Source organism: Centroberyx affinis, unplaced genomic scaffold (genome assembly GCF_046629955.1).
Source record: "Centroberyx affinis isolate AG114_WGS23_722 - 3 ecotype Tasmania unplaced genomic scaffold, CSIRO-AGI_Caff_v1 ptg001652l_1, whole genome shotgun sequence".
Lineage (NCBI taxonomy): Eukaryota > Metazoa > Chordata > Actinopteri > Beryciformes > Berycidae > Centroberyx > Centroberyx affinis.
Genome location: NW_027280082.1, coordinates 2,426 through 25,219, shown reverse-complemented (window position 1 = coordinate 25,219; position 22,794 = coordinate 2,426). Strand labels below are relative to the sequence as shown.

Below are 22,794 nucleotides of genomic sequence, written 5' to 3'. Positions count from 1 at the left end.
GTGGAAAAATCAGGGTGGTCTATTGCAGTGATTCTCAACCTTTTTCATATCAAGGACCCCTATTTTAGTCCACATTTGGGCCACGGACCCCATTTGATGAGATTTTGTCTCTTGGACCCAAATCTGAGAATATTTTTATTGTTAGATATGATTTCTGTATCGTAGGTAGAGATAACAGAGAAACTATGATCAAAATAGTTATTCTTCTACATTCTCTAAATGTGTTAACTTCTTGTAAATGAAACCACTGGTCTATTGGTTAGAGAGACAGTCCTTCAACCAGAGGAAAAGAAGAGAAAAGACAGATTCCCCTACAGTAAGAATCATAAGAACTCAGTACGGTTGTTGTTGAGTGGCAGTGAATGCATCTAGCTAGAAATTACAACAATCATAATTTCTTTTATGTAGGAGACATGCCTTCATTTCTGGAAAAACTTGTAGATGTTTCTCATTAAGATCTATAAGATCAGATCAGTGATGAGATGTTTGTTGTGGCGTCTGTAACTTTGTGCTGTTTTTCTTGACCAGGTCCGTCTTGAAAAAGAGATTCTTAAGAATCATAGAGGCTAACCTGGATAAATAAAGGTTAAATAAAATAAAGAAATGAATCATGGCAATAGGTCACACACATTTTCAGGTATAACAGCATAGTTATAAATACATCTCAATGCTTCATCCACCAAGGTTTTGCTTAAATTGGGCCTGTACACACAACCAACAACCTTCAAATTCATCATGGAGGGTCAGGTTCGACTTGAATTTCTGGAACCGAATTTGACCAATCGAATGTGAGAAACCTGAATATGTTTTTTTTAAATTCTGAAACTTGGATTTTTGGATCTGAATTTGTGAACATTGACAAAAATATATTTCAATTTCAGCTTTTCAAATTGCAAATCAAGAAATGTAATATTTTAAGTTCAAAGAGGTGAATTCAGAACCAATAAATTCAAATGCATGGTTTTCAAAGTAAAATATTTCAATGTTATGAATTCAGCTGTGATTAATTTTCAATATGAATTATTCAGTGGCTGCTAAAATTCTAATATTTATGGCCCTTATTTGCCTTCATAGATTTTTTGTAAGGAATTCACATGACTCTCTATACGTGACTATAACTTCTTCTTTTTCTGCGAGAACATTTAGCAAAGCAACCCGAGTGGTGCAGAAAAATATGGAGGAAGTAGAAGTTTTGTTGACAACATTTTCCATCAAAGAATCAACTGTTGCTAGTGTCGCTGATAGTAAGATTACCACTGCCTCCATGCTCAGCCTCAACTTGAAGGTAATGTGTAGAAAGGATGGATTGAAAAGGGTGAATGTTGGTATTCAGGGGGGCCCCATGTTTTTTTTTTCTAGGGCCCCCAAATCACTAAGTCCGCCCCTGTACCTGACATGCCAAAGGTGCTGACCAGTAGAGAACCAACAGCAGTAAAACTCAGTACTATAAAAACAGGACATAATGTGTTGATATCAGAAGATAGACAAAAGTGGACTTCCCCATTACACTGGAGCCAAATAATGATAGCTTTAACATACTTGGGGAAAAGACAAGAAGTGCTTATTTTATTCCTGTTTTGCAAGTAATGGCTCCACTTTTGAGCTTGATGAAGTGTTTGGCAAGATATTTCAAGCGGATCTCTTGACCAATATAAAACCGACTGCTGTAAACCGCAGGGTGTGATGTCCGGTGTGAGCAGCATTCATTATGTCAGAAGTCTCTCTCACATCAGATTGAACATTAAACTCAAAACAAAGCATGGCGTGAGAGGAAGATCAGCTTTACTGTCCTTTAAACACTGACTGGGGGTAATTTGTCTATGGCTTTGAAGGACGGAGCCACCTGTGACCTTGTTAGTTTGAATCTATTTTTTTATTTTTAAAGTGCAACATTACAATGCATACTTATTGTATGCACTGTAATGTTGCACACTAAAAAAAAATCAGATTAAAGGAAAAGTTCACCCAAAAATGAAAATTCTGTCATCATTTACTCGCCCTCATGCCAGTTGAAACACAGGTGAAGTTTGTCCATATAACACACAGGGAGGTTGCCAGCACAACTCCATAGCAGCCTTCTCCAAAACAACTGAAGTCAGTGGGGACCAGTTCTTCAGAGTTCCAAAAAGACCTACAGTATATTTACACCATCATTTAGTGCAAATCTTAACTACAGCTGATTGCTTTGCAACAAATAATGGTGTATAGGTCTTTCTATTCACAGTGTGATTGTTTGGCTGTTTTTGTTTTGGAACTCTAAAGAATTTCCATTAAAGGAATAGTTCACCCAAAAATGAAAATTCTGTCATCATCTACTCACCCTCATGCCAAATGAAACACAGGTGAAATTTGTTAGTCCATATAACACACAGGGAGGTTGCCAGCACAACTTGGTAGCAGCCTTCTCCAAAACAACTGAAGTCAATGGGGACCAGTTCTTTAGAGTTCCAAAACAAAAACAGGGTGAACTATTCCTTTAATGCCTATAGTGCATAGGAAATAAGCTGGCCTGGATACAAGTCGCTATTTTGCTTCAAGTCATATCAGGATGTTCCAATAGTCCATCAGGTTGTAAAACTACTGCTATATCTCTTAAGACTGAACTCAACCATAGTCACACACACACACACACACGCACAGGGCGCTCTAACACTGGAACTCTAGCACTCACACAGTCACACATACAGTATAGTCACGTTCGCAAAGATACTGCAATCACCTGAGCCGGGAAACTATGACACATACATAGCATTGTGTTAAAGGTTGAGCAAGGCTAGGACTGTAGCTGACTTGCTGTGGGTAGAGATACACAGGCTGGCTTAGTTTGGCGTACTGAGTTGAGGTGTTTCCTACCGGAGACCGAGGGTGAGTACAACAAGCTTATCCAGGTTTGGCTTCAGTTCACTTTCAGTTCAATATTGGAAAAAGCTTGTTATGTCCATTGAGAGTGAATGCATTACGAATGTGTTTTCTCTCTCTCTCCTCTGGACTGACTAAACAGAAAGTGAATTCTTCCTATACTGTACTGTAGGAAGAACTTTTTTTTTTTTTTAGATTCTAATTCCACATTCAGCTTTTTTTTTATTTCTGAGGATGATTTTTTTTTTTCTAGCAGATGTCCAGTGGTGTCCAACCACTGCTGAATAATATAAATCTCTGTTCATATTTAGAGCAATTTTGGGTAACACTTTCTATGACACCCATGTCTATAATGCATTATAAACATACTTATAATGCGTTATAATCTGCTTATAGCACTGTATAATTATAGTTATAAGCACTCATAAATATTCACAATGCTTTATAACAATAATCATAACACATTATAAAGCATTTTCTAATGACTTACAAGGTCAAGTATCATAATACTTCGTAATTGCTGGTCACTCATGGAAATTTTTTTTTGCAAGGATCGTAGTGTATTATAATTAGTTAGTAGTGATAATTACTTATTAGATAATTACTTAGTAGCATTATAATTACTTAGTAGTGAGAAATAATTGATTAAGTACTTTGTACTTTATTTTTAACAATTTTGAGTTAGGTGGTTTGACGCAGTATTTAACAATAGTGCAACAAAGCAAATTCAGAAATTGTTGCCAAATGATGGACACATGCCTGATTCATCAGGTGACATATTAAAAGGGAACAATAAATACTTCTCTTCACGGTTAGCCTTTTCAACTCATTGCTAACAGTCTTTTTCTGTTTGTGATGCATAAAGGAAACACGAGATCAGATTGAATAACAAAAACATAACATTCAGAGGAGGAGCATCTTGTAGCATATGATGATTATAGCTTCAAGGGTTAGAGAAAGGGGTTTTCTGATTGGAGAAGTGGCTGCTTCAAACCCTGGGCCCTCATTTATCAAGAGTGCGTAAGTACAAATATGTGTGTAAACCATGCGTACGACCATTTCTAAGCAAAGAGTTGGATTTATCAATTTGTACTTATGCACATTCTAAATATTATTCGTAAGAGAGAATTTAGAACCTTTTCTACGCAATGTTGATAAATGAGGGCCCTGGACTGGACAGTGAGAAAACAGAAGAATGGCTCATCTTCTGGTAGATTTGATACATTTATTGAGACGTCCAGCTTCCACATCTGCTTACTTTTGATTCATCATATGACTAAGTCCATTGTCTTCATTTAGTCCATGACCCACATTGGGTTTTTATTGGCACAGGTCTGTGATCGACTTCTTCTACTCCTTCTTGGTTGCAAGTTGGAACCCACTGACATGGATCCTCTTGATTTTGCTTTCTGGGGCTTCCTGAATGAAAAGTTTATCCCAAAGCAGCAGCATTATTACTGCACATGCTTTGTCAGTATAAAGAAACATAGTTTTCCAGTTGTACTGTAGTGGTAGTGTACTGGTACTGTGGTATTAGTGTAGTAGTAGTGCAGTTGTCAATCTGGATATGCTTAAAAGAAGCATGATTTTCCTTTTGCAAACGAGTTGAACATATTATTCTTCTTCTTATTTTGTCTGTAGATGTCTGCCGTGGGCTTGTGTTGTCTCCTCTTCCTCTCTGTCTCTGTGTGTTACTGGGTGCCGGTTGGTTGCTATGCCGACGGCAAGGTAACAAAAGTCTGCGGCAGCATGGTACCCCACCATGGTTCCCATAGCAACAGCAGTCACAGCCCCTACCGCCTAGCAACCAACACCACCAAGTTCAATCCCGGAGACAGTATCCAAGGTAAGCAACTACTGTAACTGACTGACTGACTACTGACGGACTAACTGACTTACTGGCTAAGTAAGTCAGTAGATTTCATGAAATATTCAAGCCATAGTTACCATAACAGCCTTATCATCTACAATTCTATGCTTCCAACCTACTGACTAATTGGCTTAATGACAAACTAATTTAATACTTCAAAGTAAAGGTAAGGTCCATCAAAGTAATGTATGGCTAACTGTAATATAATTTTCTCATTCCTTTTGAAACTCCATTTCCAGTCATCCTATCAGGAACGTCGTATTTTGAGGGCTTCCTGCTGGAGGCCAGAGACGCAGCCAATCAGAGCTCAGTATCTGCCGTCGGCTCCTTCACTCTGACCAATCCCAGCAGGACACAGCTGCTTACCTGTAATAACCTTAAGGTGTACATACGCACACGCACACACATACACATACACATTCATACACACACACACACACACACACACACACACATGCACAGGCCAAGTAATGGATTAAGTAATCAGTCAAAACATGAACATAATTAAGGACCAATAGAGAAACTTGTATATGAATGTGTATGATACTAATGCTAATGCTAATGCTATTACTACTACTACTACTACTACTAGTACCACTACTACTGCTACTACTACTAATAATAATATGTATTTATATAGCACTTTTTAAAACTTTGCTTAACAAAGAGTAAAAAAAAACAAACAAAGATACAATTGACTGCAAAAGCCATGAAAGCAAGGAATCTAAGGGTATATCATAAAATAGAGGTCAAAAACAATAGAAGACAATTACATAAAAGCAAATATTTAACATGAGCTCTAAGAAGTGTGTGTGTGTGTGTGTGTGTGTGTGTGTGTGTGTGTGTGTGTGTGTGTGTGTGTGTGTGTGTGTCCAGGGTTCAGCAGTAAGCCATACAAGTGATGCCAGACAGACAGAGGTAGTGGTGATCTGGAACGCTCCTAAGGACTCTCCCAGCGTGGTTCAGTTCCTGTGAGTCTCTAAACGGTGATTTAATACAAACTTCCAAAAATATATGTGCAAGACATGCTCACCTATGCTGTGTGAATATCTCTGTGCGTATGATGTTCAGATTCCTGATAAAATCGTAGAGAACCAATACCACAATACAGCACCTGAAGTATCTGCACGGAAATGGGGAAGGATTGCGTGTTCATGACGTGTGGGTGCGCGCAAGTGCTAGCGCTTTTAAAAACAATGTTTTTTGTGAAGAGTTGCCCTAAATATTGGTGTAAATATAGGTCTTTTCAACTAACAGTGTGATTGTTTGGCTTCAGACACTTGGATTATGCTGTTTGGAGTAATTTTATGGTCATTTTTTTTGCCTTTTTTGGAGCTCTGGAGAAGCGGTCTCCATTCACTCCACTTATTTTGGAGATTTAGAGCTGCATTAGCTAACCCGCTATGTGTTATATTGACATACAAACTTTACCTGTGTAGAATTTTGGGTGAACTATGCTTTACTTCCCTAAACTTTTTTATTTTTTTTTATTTTATTTTATTAAAAAGAAATACTTAACCATTAGCTAACCCACTATGTGTTATATTGACATACAAACTTTACCTGTGTAGAATTTTGCGTGAACTATACTTTACTTCCCTAAACTTTTTTTAATTTTTTTTATTTTATTTTATTAAAAAGAAATACTTAACCATTAGCTAACCTTTTCATGTGACAAAAATGGCGTGTCCAATTTGCGCTATTGCCACATAATCCTTTCTTGGTGGAGGAAGGTCCTCGCATAATTCATGTCCACAACACAATTCTGCATTTTGGAGTTTGCGCTCATTTTCACAAAATTTTATGAGACTGTACTGGTCTAACTCCTGGGTCTCCATTGTAAGTCTATGTAAATTCTTGGCGTAATGTTCGAGGTTTGGTCAGATCAAACAGGTCTTGGTAGGTATTGTAGGTACTGGTTATGGAATATTATTGGTTTTGGACTGTTACAGTGTGCGTGCATCTCCATTTATGTACAGTATGTGTTTTCCAGTGTGACAGTAGTCGCCCACTATAGTGTATATTGGGTGAAGCTGCCTGGACCAATCATCTATCAGCATGGCGTTACGCCCCTCCCACCTCACTCTACGACCACGCCCACTACAGTACAGACGACCACACCCTCCATCCTGCCTGGACCTGTAAGTAATACGAAAAGTGGGACTAGTGTCATTCCCCTAACATGTTGCAGATCAACAAACTTTATTTCATGCTAAATGAAATAAAGTTGATTCATGTTGCAGCTGAACAAATGGTTATCGATACATAAAATTTAGGAATGAAGGTGATGATAGCTGATGTCTTTAAATTTCCCCCAAGATAGATGGATTGATAGTACACCACCTACAATTGTGGGATGGCATAAACTGATATTTGAGCTAATACCGATGGAATATCTAACATACAGATTTAAATGTGAAACAGGTGATTTTTTTTTAAGACATGGACATCCTTCTTTAAATATGTTGGTAAAAGAGTTACGAATACTGTATTAAAGGGAATGATAGATTGCAGTACTGATATTGGCAAAGTGACATTTTTGGGTCATAAGGTGGGATATTTATTTATTTGTTGATTGATTTTTATTTATTCATTTCTGTGCTTTGTTTTCTGAGTTTTCTTAACATTCTAAATCTTTTAATTGATTTACTTTAATTATAATTTGTTCTCTTTTTTCCTTTTTTCTCTCCAGATGTTTAGTTGTTGCATCACTGTCGATTGTAATGGACTGAGCGTTTCCTTATACTTATGCATACATAGATGCTATGACATTTTTCACAACATATTTATGTGATTGTGTGCAATCATTTCTTCGAGTATATTATGTGTTATATGTGTCATGTATCAGAGATCTAAGTCAGATGTTCTTGTGGCCACTGTGTATTGCTGAATTTGCCTGTGTTTGTGTTTAAAAGCATAAATAAAAAAAATAAATATTGTAAAAAAAAAAAAAAAAAAAAATTCTCAACAATTGTATTGCTATCAGGGTGAAAAAGCCTCTGAAACAGCATTGAGGCCAATATGGGACACTAAAAATCTCCACTGAATCCCAAAAAATGACCAGACTTAAAGATATCAAAAAATATCGGCTATCGACAGCTTTGACGCTAAAATATCAGTATCAGCCTTCAAAAACCCATATTGGTTAATGCATTATTAATAAACCCACCCCCCCACACATCTCCAGTTCACTTCAGCAGGATGTGGCCAATCAAAATCCTGCCTCCTAGACCCTCCAGGCTGTGACCCGCAAGATCCTCACTGCTTCTTCCTGTCCATGACTACAGAGGGAGCAGACAAAACGGTTTGGCTTTTAGTAATTACCTCTTTAACTAGTGTAATTACCGTAAAGAAATGAGACCATCGACAAGAAGATTGGCAGCCTACACTGTATTTTACATTGTGTGTCACATTATGAGCCACTGGGTCGGATTTGGCGGGAAATCTGCTAGATTGCTTTACGGCACAAAACAGGAACCATTTTAACTACCAGTAATGCACAACTTTATTCCAGTTCCACTCTTGTTTATCATGTTTCCACCTGACACTTGCTCATGGTTACAGACCTAGACCAGACTATCCAAAATCATAGGAATGACATAATTTCTGAATTCTGTTTTATGGTGGATTGTAGATTTAAAGACACTCAAGTTTTAGAACATAACTAATTTTTATCATCTTTCTCTGCAGTCAGTGCTGTTTGAGTTGAGCGGCCCGGCGGAAGGGTACCTGGCCTTTGCTCTGTCCTGGGACACATGGATGGTAAAATAGTCCCTCGGTCTAATATATCATACTGCATACAATTTTGCAGGCATTTTGACTACATTAATATGTTGATGTTCAATGCCATTAAAGTGACAGAAAACTGAACCAACTGGATATGTGGCCTTTGCCTCTATAAAATATTGTCAATATTGACCTTTTATTAAAAATCAGTTTGTTTGTGTCGTTTGTTTGTTTACATATATAGTATAAATTAACAAGATTTTGGTCAAATTTAGCCCAAATAGTCAAATTTAAATACTATTTAAAGCGTCAGTATTGGCCTTCTTACTGCAGTATGAACTTTTAGAAGCTCTCTGTTGTGATCCATTTAAAACCATGCTGCGCCAGTAATAACCATATGTGTATTGTGTCTTCATGCATGCCTGTGTGTCTGTGTGTGTGTGTGTGTATGTGTGTGTGTGTGTGTGTGTGTGTGTCTAGGGTAATGACGACATGTACATGTGTGTAAAGGATGGAGATGGAGTATCAGTGAGTGCTGCCTTTGTGAGTGGACGAACACACCCTGAAGACCAGTCACAGGTGACAAATACAAACTTTACTCACATATAGAAGAAATTCATGTAGTTTTTCTCTGAATATATCTAATGCTAATTTGAATGGGAAGTACAGGGTCAAAGAACCATTTGAATATCATATGAAAAAAACACAAAAAGCACAGAAACATGGGAATTAACCTTTAAAAATGCCCTTAACACTGCCAAAGCATAACAACATCATAGCAGTTATTATTTTCTATGATCTTATTTTTGGTATATTTTCCATTCATTTTTGTTTGTCTCAGCATGCTTTACTGCTGTCATTTATGCTGTAAATGTAAATATTTTTCATACCTCTTCATTCATGTATCTTCTACTAATATGTTCTCATGTACTTGTAATATATTCTACTGTTCTAATTGTCAGCGTTATGTTTAATACCTCTCATTTCTATTATTATTTATTTTCTATTCTTCTTGACTATACCTATTACTATTTTGCTGCTTAAACAACACATGGGGATCATTAAAGTTTCATCTAGCCTAGTCTAGTCTGGTCTAGTCTAGTCTAATCTAAAATGATAAATCTAATGTGATCTAATCGGATCAAATCTGATCTAATCTAATCTAATCTAATCTAATCTGATTTGATTTGATTTGATCTAGTCTAATATAATCTGATTTGATCTAATCTAATCTAATCTGATTTGATTTGATTTGATCTGATCTAGTCTAATATAATCTGATCTAATCTAATATAATCTAATCTAGTCTATCTAATCTAATCTAATCTAATCTAATCTAATCTGATCTGATCTGATCTGATCTAATTGATCTGATGTAATCTGATTTGATCTCATTTTATCTAACCTAACCTAACCTAAAATAATAACCTAATCTAACTTAATTTTAATTTATTTTTATCTGATTTAATCTCATTTCATTTTAATTTATTTTTATCTAATCTAATCTAATCTAGTATGTTGTAGTTACAAAAAAAATATGTTTCTCTTACTTTCTTTCCTTGCTTTCTTTTTTTTTCTTTCCTTCTTTTCTCACATTACATCACGTTTCTCATGTTTTCCTACTGTATGCTTAAATACCATGCTAGTCCTAACCAGTACAAAGGCTCACATCCCACTGTGCTGGCAGACACAAACAATTTCTTTCTGAATATGTATAATGTTTTGGATTTTAAGACCCCCACCATCCAAGTTGTCCATCCCTGGTCCGTCTTTGCTGTCTCTGTGTCTCCAGTCCAGTCTGTCCTCGGTGTCATGGCGGCTGGCAGACGGAGGCCTCCAGTGCAGCTTCAGTCGACTGGTCAGACTGACCAATCTGGAACCAGAGCGCTACGATCTGGACCAAGAGTACTTCCTGTTTCTAGCCAATGGACATGCTCAGTACGGTAAGGAGGGTGCGGGACTCACACACACACACACACACACACACACACAGCTACCATTCTAGGGTGAGTGGGTTCAAAGTTTTTAAAGCAGTGTGTGTGTGTGTGTTCATGGTCGATGATTACAGTGTAGGCTGTTAGCCACTACACTATGAATTTTATAATGCAGCACTATGTATTATAATGCAACACCATAGAGTATACCAGAGTAAGTTATGAATACAAGATTGTTTGTGTTTGTGTTTGTGTGTGTGTGTGTGTGTGTGTGTGTGTGTGTGTGTGTGTGTGTGTTTTGCCAGTAGAGTCATACTGTGTCTTCTTTACAGGTCACTTGAAAGCTCTTATCAAACTATCAAAGCTTTATTATACCACATGATCATCTGATAAGCATCATGACTCTCTGTAGCTCAGCATTGGAACTACATGTGCAGTGTGTGTGTGTGTGTGTGTGTGTGTGTGTGTTTAATAACTCTGAACCTCCGGAGCATTTTGATTAGGACGACAGGATGTGATCAGCAGGAAACGCTTGTCCACCGCATTTTCCTGCTTTCTGGTTAATTGTTAGTTAATAATCACCGATCTCATCATGCTGTGTTGGCATTACATGAGGCCTCATGTCCTGATGTAGGCCCACTTTTTACACACTTGCTGCACTGCTGCTCTATTCTCAAGTAAAAATGTATTGGAAAAAGCTGGGGGAAACAGATACAGGACCCTTTGGTTGTATTGGTTGTTGTCTCCTCCAAAGTGTCCAGTGTTGCTCCATTAAGAATTCTCTCAACAAAAGTCGGTGAGGTCTATAATGAAAAAACTCAGTCAAATTTCACTTACCCAAACAGATACAGTATATATGTAATCCTTCACCTGTCTACTTTCACGGTGCTGACACATGCTACATCTCCTATGCACATATAAACTTTAAAAAGCAAGTACCGTATTTCCTCTAATAGTGGCCGGTAGTCAATTAAAAGCCGGGTCTACGATAATGGCCGGGGCCGTGGTCGAGACGAACAAATAAAGGCCCCAAATACAGGCCGGGGAAAAAAACAAAGGAAAAAACAACGGTGGATACCGGTAAACTCCTGGTGCCTGTTATATAATGTAACTGTAGTTTGTAGTAACGTACAAGTGACACAAGATGGCAGTATGCCACAAGACGGTTCGGCCGGCAGAAGTCTCTGGAGCGTGCCGTCGTCGATTACCGTAATTATCGGTAATACATTGCAGTAACAAAAAAACGGCTACCTAACGTACCCCAACAGAAGCAGATCAGAAAACAAGGAGGCTTCGTACTAAAATATGAGCAAATATACTTATCAAACAGAGGGAATTAGAAATAAAGGCCTGTCTCTAATATAAGCCTGCTTCCAATAAAGGCCTGGTACCCTCTGCAGTTGAGGTAAATAAAGGCCCGGGCCAATATTAGAGGAAATACGGTATACCCAAAATCTCCATTGTAACGAAATCAAAGATGGCCGACAGACGCCTCGACTTCTTCACTGCTACTGTGCTTATGAGTGGTGCTCCTTCACCTAATGTGCTTCTTAAAGCTGCAATAAGCGATTTTTCGGACCACTAGAGGGCGACAGAAACCGCAACACATTTGTAAATAACACACAGCAAAGCCACTACACTACGGAGGCCTACGAAGGACAAATGGAAGGATAAATGCTAATAGCTAAGCTAAACGTACCTGCTGAGAAGTGTCGCCAGTTACCAGTCTCGCTTTGCCACACCTTTCGCCCACTGAAGGTTACATGTCCAACAATGACAAGTGAAGATAGTAAGTTTTTTACTAGTTTAACAAGTTTACTCGCTTGCTTCATCGATTCCGCCATTACAAGATTTTTTTTCAGGAATGGGAGGGGGTGAGTGCTGCTTTTAAACAGCGAGGGAGGAGACAAGCTAGTTTTTAAAAAATGAAAAGCCTTGAAAAGTACACGTTAGTTTCAGGATTGGTTATAAGGTCTGATATTGCTTATTGCAGGTTTAAATCGCTCATTTTGATTGATGAAATATGGTCATAAAACACACTAACTAATTTTAAGGCAGCTTGTTCTAATGATTTAGTTGCCACACAAAATTGTTGCAGTCTACTTTTCAACCACCGGTGGCAGCAGTGAGCGTGTTGCTCGGAAGCACAGTACCGGCGAAGAAATCGAGACGTCTGTCGGCCATCTTTGATTTTGTTACAATGGAGATTTGGGGTATACTTGTTTTATATGGTATACGTTTTAAAGTTTAATTGTACACAGGAGATGTAACACATGCCATAGTGGTGAAAGTAGAAAGTACTAGTGAAGGATTAGGGACATTTGTTTGGTTAAGTGAAAGTCAGCATTGTTTTTTTTTGTATATTTTCATTATATATTCCGTTATATTGGTATTGGCCTTTCAAAATCCATATCAGTCGACCCCTAGTCTTATTACCTTCTCTCTCTTTCTCTCTCTCCTTCCAACCCGCTCTTATCTCTCCTCCAATAAACCGTCCATAAAAGCTGCAGTCAAGGAGTTTATTGAACACAGAGAGAAAGAGAAGGGGATGTTGGAAAAGACACAGAGCAAAAGAAAAAGGTCAGCATCTATGTTAAGTAACATCTCTTTCTCTCTTTCACTGTCTCGGTCGCTCCAGGTGATGTATGGAAACACAGTCGGCAGCCGTTAATCTCCGCCCACAGGAAACGCATCACTGGCCCCCCCGAGGTCCTCAGAGGCTCCCGGGGACCAATCATCATGAAGCTCCATGGTGGGTTCCGAGTGCTTCTCAAAATGAAGACCACATTTCCCATAAACCCCTTCCCGTCCCTCCCCCTCCCCGGTGTCTTTGTCTTTACTGAAGAGGATAAACATGTTGGAAGTGATTTTTCCATCAGTCTTTCCCTCCTTCCATCATCTACCATTACCAGAAACTCTGAAAGCTTTAGCTCTGTTTGCTCCGGAAGAACAGCGCCCTCTTCCTGTTTTGTGTCGTAAAGCAATCCAGCAGATTTCCCTCCAAATCAGACCCAGTGGCACACAATGGAAAATGCAGTGTAGAGGCCAGTAGAAGCTGACAATCTTCTTGTCGTTGGCAGTGGTGGAAAGTAACTAAGTACATTTACTCAAGTACTGAACTTAAGTACAATTTTGAGATACTTGTACTTTACTTGAGTATTTCCATTTGATGCTACTTTATACTTCCACTCCACTACATTTCAGAGGGAAATATTGTACTTTCTACTCCACTACATTTATTTGACAGCTTTAGTTACTTTTCAGATGGAGATTTGACACAATGGATAATATAACAAGCTTTCAAAATACAACACATTGTTAAAGATGAAACCAGTGGTTTCCAACCTTTTTGGCTTTTGACGTCTTACAAAAAGCAGTGTGTAGTCGGGTCACATTTCAGATGTCTATGAGTTGTTAACAGCTCCACCTAATAGTGATTTTTCCCTCTAAACCTCACATGGTTTCATTTCAATAAATGTTCAAATGATCCAATATTTCAGCAAAAATCAAAGATTAGAGAAAAAGTCCAAAAACTGAAAACAGATTTGTGTATCAGAACTTTGTTTTTTCTTCTTTCCTCTCCCATTAATCATCTCACGACCCCTCAGATTTATCCGGTGACCCTTTGGAGGGGCCCGACCCCTAGGTTGGGAACCACTGGACTAAACTAGCTAACTGTATATAAAGTAGTTCAAACTAGCTCCACCTCCAGCAGCTACAACAGTAACATGCTGCTTACACACTGATGCTTCAGTATTAATAATCTAATGATGTCATATATAATAAAATATCAGTCAGAGGGACCAAACCACTACTTTTACTTTAATACTTTAACTACATTTTGCTGCTAATACTTATGTACTTTTACTTAAGTAGGATTTTTCATGCAGGACTTTTACTTGTAATGGAGTATTTTTACATTGCTGTATTAAGTAAAGGATCAGAGTTCTTCTTCCACCACTGGTCGTTGGTCTTGTGTTTTTATACTAATGTCTCAAAACTACTGTGAAACTAAAATAAGGTGAAAATGTCCCTGTTTGCGACAATGTGTTGGTTAGTGGTCCCTTCATGCCCTGCTAGTTAAAATGCACCTTAAATCTCCACCGTGCAACTAAACACAGATGCAGCTTCAGTGTCAAACTAACTAGTTTCAATGTAATGCTTAGTGTAGACTTTGTACTCTGAACACACACTCAGTTGGTGTAACAGGCCGCTAATCTTCCTCTTCTTCTCTAGGTGCGCTAATGCTGTTAGCCTGGATGCTAACAGGAAGTGTTGGTACCTTCATCGCCAGCTACTATAAACCTGATTGGCCAAACCAAACTCTATTGGGCCAGAAAGTCTGGTTCCAGGTGAATATGTATGCACACACACACTGATGATAGCACATTGATGCAAAAGAAGAAGTTGCAAGATGATGATGATGATGATGACGATGATGATGATTGATAGTGGTGTGTGTGTGTGTGTGTGTGTGTGTGTGTGTGTGTGTAGGTTCATCGAGGCCTTATGATGCTAACTGTAGGTCTGACCGTTGCAGCCTTCTGTCTCCCCTTTTTCTACAGGAGGGGTTGGAGCAAGGTACACACACACACACACACACACACACACACACACACACACACACACACACACACATGCACACACACACACACACACAATTCATTTTCCTTGAGAAATGCTGCCACCTTCTGTTAAAATGAGGGTGAGCATAAACTCATCTTGGCATTTTCAATTTCAGTTTTATTTTCAAATCCCTGTCTTACAAATGTGGCAGACAACTTATGAGTTATTAGTGTTGGATAATACTGATTCTAATGACACCACACAAGTGTGCATGAATATGTTTTATTATTATTTTCATCCTGGATTTTCAGTTTTGGTGTCCAATATACATGAAAATGGTACAATTTAAAGATGTTGAATATTGGCACAATCGGCTTCAATCCAAAATATTGGTATCGGCCTTCAAAAACCACACCACAAAACTACATAACATGAATTGTGGGACAGTGCAAGATATATGACAAATAATAACACTATACATTTAATTCTAAAAATATACATTTAGCATTCAATATCTCACCCCATAGCCATCTTGGTGGGAAAAATTAATATATTATTATTATTATTAGTAGTAGTAGTTGTAGTAGTAGTAGTAGTACAAATACAGGACATTATAAAGTTTTGTCATACAGTCCCACCTAATAATAACAGCCTCCTGCTGTTATATTCATATATGACCAGCAGAGAGGAGTGTTGGATCAACTACTGCCTAACTGTGTGTGTGTGTGTGTGTGTGTGTGTGTGTGTGTGTGTGTGTGTGTGTGTGTGTGTGTGTGTGTGTGTGTGTGTGTGTGCAGCATGCAGGTGTCCATCCCTACCTGGGCTGTTGTGTCCTGGCATTAGCTCTGATGCAGCCGATCATGGCTGCTTTCAGACCAGCACCCGACTCGCACAGGTAAATACTGACTATGTGGGATCTGCTATCGGGATCATTTGTTTCCCCTGTATTAGAAGTGAAGTTAAATTGACTGATTGATTTGTTGGCTGATGGATTAATTGACTGTGTATCTGTGTCCAGGAGGAATATCTTTAACTGGGCGCACTGGGGAGTTGGATCTGTGACTGAGATCATGGCAGGTGGGTCTGTCTAAAGAGAATAGATTAGAATAGAATAGAATAGAATAGAATAGAATATGCAGTGCAACAGTAGAATAAACTTACTAGATCAACAAATAAATACAAGTAATCAAATATACGGGGTGCAAAGGTCAATTCATTAATAAAATAAGTAATTCAATTTAGTTTTTTTTACAGATTTTAATTAAAAGATGAACTGTATAACATGATATTTAAGGATAGAAAACATTCAAAAAGGGTCACTGAATATTATCATACCAACTTCAAATAAAATCATATATTCATGCAGTGAGACAACAAGGAAAAGATAAAATCGGAACTAGAAAATAGGAGTAATATTGAAAAAGGAAGAGAAGGAAATCATTTCTAGGCATAGAAATGCATGTCATACATGATTTAAAAGTGAATTTTTTGTTATCAATTTTTATCAAAGAGTCGATCAAGTAATATGTGCTGAATTTTGGTTGAGATTCAGAATGTGTGCATTTATGATACAATTTAGAAATAAATGAGAAATGTACAAAAATAACAAAATATATCTCTTTTAGTAAAATTAACAGGAGATGGTTGCCAGTGTAAATACTTTTATTTTGAAGTGAATCTCTTTCACCTTGTTAGAAATACAGCGTTGATCAAAGTATCCCTATGACTGTTCAGTTCTGTTTCCTGTGTGGCTGCAGTGGCGGCCATGTTCCTGGGGATGCGTCAGTCATCGTTGCTCCTCCCCCTGCCCTGTGCCATGTCTGTTCTGATTGGCTACGTGTGCTGGCTGGCCTCGTTTAGGCTCCTCCTCTTCCTGCACAAACACTTCTACATCAAGAAACGTACGGCAACTTTAATTACCATACGCACTTCATTATACATTTTAGGATTCACTGTTGAGTGCGTTACATCGATACCTGTTCCCTGTTATATTTGTTGTTGTTTGTGTTGACTTTGTTTTTGTTGTCGTCCGGCAGCGTCGGGGTCAGATGACCAGCAGGCGATTCTTCCCGACCAATCAGAGCTCAGTCGCTGGGTAGGTTAGAGGGCTGACTGTTTCTCATAGTTATTACTTCTATTTTGCAGTGGTTTTCACACACAGTCTGTAGTACTCAATGGTGATTTTATACTGACCTTATTGTACTTTATGGTATTTTTCATATCTCCTATGGTATCACTATAACATACAATGGTAACACTTTACAATAAGGGTACATTAATTAAGGGTTAGTTAATGTTTAATAAGCATTAACTAACCCTTAATTAACAGTTAACTAATGTGTCTGGTAATCATTTACTAATGGTGTTCATGTTAACTAAGGTATTAATTTATACATTATTTAATAGTCATCTTCATAAACTTTTAAATAATGTATAAATTAATACCTTAGTTAACATGAACACCATTAGTAAATTACACATTAGTTAACTGTTAATTAATAAGCATTAACTAACCCTTAACTTAGTGACCCTTATTAAGCATGAACTAACCCTTAATGAGCATTAACTAACCCTTAACTTAGTGACCCTTATTGTAAAGTGTTACCCATACAATAGTCCTCTATGACAATAGAACAGAATGAATAGAATTGAAAGTCAACAGTTCTAGTGAGAGCGGACCAGGTAGTTCAGGACTTATCAGAGGTGCTGCAGTGTGTTTTTTTTATTTCAAATGTCAAATTCATTCTTTCAAATGAATGACCAACCAAGCTTTTGACAAAAGCTCTATTTTTAACTTAGACTTTGTGACATGACATTTTGGAAAGGTTTTGCCCACTTGCTGACTCTACCCTCGTCCTTTCCCTTCCAGGAGCCCTTCATTAAGTCCACCATCTTGGCTGTCTTGGTTTTGGGGAACGCTGGCCTCCTAGTAGCCTTGCTCTCTGCTATTGCTGAACTTTGACCTCCAATTGGAACAACCTACGACTCATTTTGGGGGTCTCAACCCAAAGCTTTAGAGGCCAGACAGTAGATGGAATAGCTAACTAATACAGCTGTAAATCCTATTGAACAGAGTTTACAGATTATATAAGGGTGAGGATGAGGAATTAAAGGTAGGCGCTCAGTAAGTCTTCTGTCTTCTGCACCAAGGACTACCCCCCCCCCCCCCCCCCCCAAACATACACACACACACACATGCACACAGGTACGCATACATACACACAATGAATTATATTTAAAACCAGATCTGCTTCACTGTATGTTTCTGTTCTGTTCGTATTTCATATTTTGGTTATACCTGCAGAGACTCGTGTTTACTTCAGGCTTATGAATCTCTGATTAAATCTTCATATTATACATGCATTATTAATGACTTTATTAATGTTTAACAGCAGCCCTTCATTGGCCCTTAGTGAATAAATCATTAAAGCAATCTCTGGAAACTGGAAAATTTGGTTCCTCATGATGCTTTCCTATTTCATTTGATTGCTGGTTGGATAGACTCATTTAGTCCATGTAGATAGATACACTGAAAAGCAAAATGTCTGGAAAGAGTACTTGACAATGACATATTAAGAGTCCGGCGAAGTGTATCTCAAAGTCATTGCACATTAAGTATTTCTGCTTTATGAAATATAAACTTTATGTAAATTATTTGAAGGAGTTGATCTAAAATAATACCAGCAAGCAGCCTGAACAGAGCAATGTGTTATAACCTTCAATTGGGAGAATGAATGGAGTAACAAAATTTCCGATCTAAATAAATATTCTGTCACAATCGGAATCTCTTTCACGTGAACAATAAACACTTATAACACGGGAAAACAATGCCACGTCTTTCTGAGTTCTTTGGTTTTCCGATATTGATAGTTTATGTTTGGTATGACATCAAATTTGTACATGCCTGTATTACTTCACACTTGTAACTACATATGTTATAAATCTGTACATCAATATTACATCGCAGTTTTGCCTTGATATGACATTATATTTGTATGTCTGTATTACATCACATTTGTATGTGATATAATTAGGGCTGAACGATTTTGAAAAAATATCTAATTGTGATTATTTTGACTGATTATTGCAATTGCGATATGATTTGCGATATTAGAGGGAATGATCATTTTTACATCATTATTCTCATTTTCATTGAAAAACGTATTCAAATGATTATGGTGTGATTTTTGCGGGGATCTGTACCAAACAAAGATGTTTTCTTAAGTCTGTAGAATATGATGTGTAGGCCAGGACATCTCTGCAGCACCACAATATTTCATTTAAAATGCTATTTTGACACATTTCACCTTTAACAAATATTGCGCCTCCTGCGATTTGAAAATTGCAGTAGGCCATATTGCGATTTCGATAAAATTTCGATTAATTGTTCAGCCCTAGATATAATTCAATTAAGCTGTTTACATGTGCAATAGAAGTAAATACTCCTGCGTATTCATAGTATTCTGTTACATCACCACAGGGCCTTCTTAGTAGGAATATTATAGGTGATTGTAATAAATTAACAGGATTATATGGTAAAGCACCATATTGGTAGGAAATGCATGTGACATCATTGGAATAGTATGAATATGCCATGTTACGTTACCCCAACTATTCAATGTATAGGCTACATCTGCAGCCCCCCTCCATATAGTATCATTTATTATACATAGGCTATATAGGCTTATATAAATAGCAGTAGCAATAGTGAGCATTTCCCTCCTTTCATTCAAGCTTGTTGTTTGTACAACATCATATCTGTACATTTATACTGTGCATCTGTATGACATCACACCTCTATATAACACATTTGTACGTCAGTATCACATCCATATGACATACATTGGTAAAATATCAGATTTGTATGTCAGCATGACATCACATTTGTGCATCGGCATGACATCACATCTGTAAGCCGGTATGACATCACAGATAACAGCTTTACTTTCCCTTATTTGAGCAGAAGGAGACACACACACACACTGTACACAGTTGGACGTGTGTGTGTGTGTGTGTGTGTGTGTAGGAGATTAGTAAATTGAGTTCCCACGTCAAAAACCTCTAATCCTCTGAAAGGTTGGATAAGACGGTTGACAGATGTGCACCACTGCCTGTGTGTGCATGTCGGTGTGTGTGTGTGTGTGTGTGTGTGCCTCCAATATGTGTGTCAGTGCGTGAGTGTGATGCTGGAACGTGTGCATGTCGCAACTGTCACCAAAGCTGCTGTTTTCTGATTGGCTGCTGCCCACACACTCAATTTGTGCCGCTGGCGCTGGGATATGAGCATGAAAAGAGAGAGAGAGAGAGAGAGAGAGAGAGAGAGGGAGAGAGAGAGAGAGAGAGAGAGAGAGAATATAAGAGAGGTAGAATAGTTCACCAGTTTCCACCAGTTCCACCACTGCAGCAGCTGGACTTGCTGTGGAACCACAGGAAGGTAAGACATGACTCTTATTAAAACTATATTTGGGGTTTTCAGTTCTTTTACTTGCCTTGAAACTTTCCCTGAGGCTTATGAAGCACATTCACAACAGTAAATCCAATTGTTAAAAAACAAAATAGGTCTAACCCTTTTTAACACAGATTTAGATTGGCTCATGGCTGTCTAAAAAGGGATCTGTCAGATTCTATGTGGTTTATGCATCCATGAGAAGATCCCATCTAAGCCACAAAGAATTGAAACCCAGAACTTTCTTGCCAGTGTAAATGCAGCCTAAAGGTAAGCACCAGATTGTGATACCTGTGTGGATGTAGCCTCCAGGAAAGAAATCCACAATCTGCTGTTTCCCTTCCTACATCAAACCCGGGCTGAACAAGACTTGAATTCATTCTGAATGCTTACAGAAACACAAAGAGTTCTTGTTTAATCTCATTTTGACTGTAATGTGTTCAGTTCTCAAGTGCATCTAGGACAGCTGGAATGTCTAGAACTTTCTTCAGAATGTATTCAAGCCCAGGTATGCGATGTATCATTGTTCTGCAGAGGCGGTTTATGTTTGACACTGACATTGTAGAAAAAGTTTTATGATCCTGGCGATTTGACGAAGCCAAATCATGGATAAAGCATTGGAAATATAAAAAAAAAATACATCAGCACCATTGGGAAATCATCCCAAGTTTTGGAGATACAAGGTTCAACGCCACCGACATTCAACAATCATACAGGCAGAAATCCATCACGGGTTTGATGCGACCACACTCCCTTTCACTGAATGCAACAAGTTCACGCCCCCCTTCTCCGGGGGTTGTCGAAGGGCATTCTGGGAAATGTAGGAAATCACTAACTAAAGTAGAAGTAGACGAGGCAGGTTGAGGGAGAGTGGCTACACCAAAAAAATTTAATTACAGCACTTCCTCAGAACATTACTCCTGGAATGTATTGTCGCAGATATTCAGTATGTGCAATGAAACTACTAATTGTTAATATGTCTCTGCACCAGTGTCACCAAGACTAATTCCTGGTCATTTATTGTACTTGGTTATTTAAGCAATTTTATTAAAGAGTAACTAAACCCCACCCAAATCTTTAGTGAAGCCTGACACCTAATGGTGAAAAGTAGGGTACTGCACTGGCCGTCTGCTGTTGGCTGGTGTTTGTGCCAGGTGATGTCACCTTCCATAGAGTACAACACGTGACATCACCTGCCACAAAGACCAGCCAATAACAGATGAGCATTGCAGTACCCTACTTTTCACCATTAGGCGTCAGGCTTCACCAAAGATTTGGGTTTGGAGTTTAGTTACTCTTTAATATTCTGTCCCATTACTTAGGCTTTAAAAGACCAACTTTAACTCACTGTCCCAACACTTAGGCTTTAAAAGACCAACTTTAACTCACTGTCCCAACACTTAGGCTTTAAAAGACCAACTTTAATTCACTGTTCCATTAAGGGGCAGTCACACCTGAATTCGCAAAACGTCTTTGCTCATCGCGACGAAAATGACGTATGCTTTGTTTCGATGTTTCAAACTTGTAGTAGAAGAGATTGCTAGAATATAGCTACCATGGTTTCTCCCATAAATTGCGCTTTGTGAACAACCTCGCAATCTTATCCACTGTTTAGTAGTTAACAAGTAACACTTTACAATAAGGGTCACTAAGTTAAGGGTTAGTTCATGCTTAATAAGCATCAACTAACACTTAATTAACAGTCAACTAATGTGTCTGGTAATCATTTACTAATGGTGTTCATCTTAACTAAGGTATTAATTTATACATTATTTAATAGTCATCATTATAAACTATTAAATAATGTATAAATTAATATTAATACTAATGTGTAAGTAAATTACACATTAGTTAACTGTTAATTACTGTTAATAACCCTTTACTTAGTGACCCTTATTGTAAAATGTTACCAGTTAACATAGCTAAGTTGCAATCAATCGACTCTGCCCTGTTATGTGGTTACAGATGTACCATCTATATTATATAATATTATGGATTCCTCCATGCTGGATTTTTTTTCACCAGAGGTCAACATGACCAAACAAGTGTTTCTATTGGCTGGCTGTGCAAACTTGCAGCCTTGAGGTATAAGTCGTTTTTTTTAGGCCACACCCACATGCACCAATCAAAAACATACTTTAAATGCTTACTAATTACTTGACCAGATAATGAAAACAATGCCTTTTCTTTCTTTTTTTTAAGTTGTGGAAGTTTATAAAATGTCTTTGCAAAAAGGGTTCCTCACCTATCCTTGTAGGAAATGTGTTTCATGCTGGATTGCACTGTATGGGTAATTTTTGTAACAGGTTACACCCTTTCTGACATTGATTAGTTAATGATGGCTGTGTCGGTTATCTGATTGCATTTATTCATGTCGGTCTAATAATGTTATG

At 37.9% G+C, this 22,794-nt stretch overlaps 1 protein-coding gene across 1 annotated transcript; it reads left to right on the top strand.

The window, feature by feature from the left end:
• Nucleotides 1–4,500: 4,500 nt before the first annotated feature.
• frrs1a (ferric-chelate reductase 1a) lies at nucleotides 4,501–17,917 on the top strand. The gene is made up of 16 exons (XM_071528288.1): nucleotides 4,501–4,705; nucleotides 4,969–5,111; nucleotides 5,606–5,700; nucleotides 6,723–6,870; nucleotides 7,917–8,033; nucleotides 8,420–8,491; nucleotides 8,936–9,034; nucleotides 10,248–10,398; nucleotides 13,028–13,141; nucleotides 14,626–14,741; nucleotides 14,884–14,970; nucleotides 15,753–15,850; nucleotides 15,974–16,032; nucleotides 16,713–16,856; nucleotides 16,992–17,050; nucleotides 17,825–17,917. The coding sequence occupies exons 1-16, from the start codon at nucleotides 4,501–4,503 to the stop codon at nucleotides 17,915–17,917; spliced, it is 1,800 nt and encodes a 599-aa protein (XP_071384389.1).
• Nucleotides 17,918–22,794: the final 4,877 nt, after the last annotated feature.

What these genes read in the sequence shown, in the direction of transcription:
- frrs1a (XM_071528288.1), top strand. Translation starts at nt 4,501, where the DNA reads ATGTCTGCCGTGGGCTTGTGTTGTCTCCTCTTCCTCTCTGTCTCTGTG. An exon ending in TTACCTGTAATAACCTTAAG is followed by an intron (nt 5,112 to 5,605) that starts GTGTACATACGC and finishes GTGTGTGTCCAG; the next exon opens with GGTTCAGCAGTAAGCCATAC. An exon ending in AATCAGAGCTCAGTCGCTGG is followed by an intron (nt 17,051 to 17,824) that starts GTAGGTTAGAGG and finishes TTTCCCTTCCAG; the next exon opens with GAGCCCTTCATTAAGTCCAC.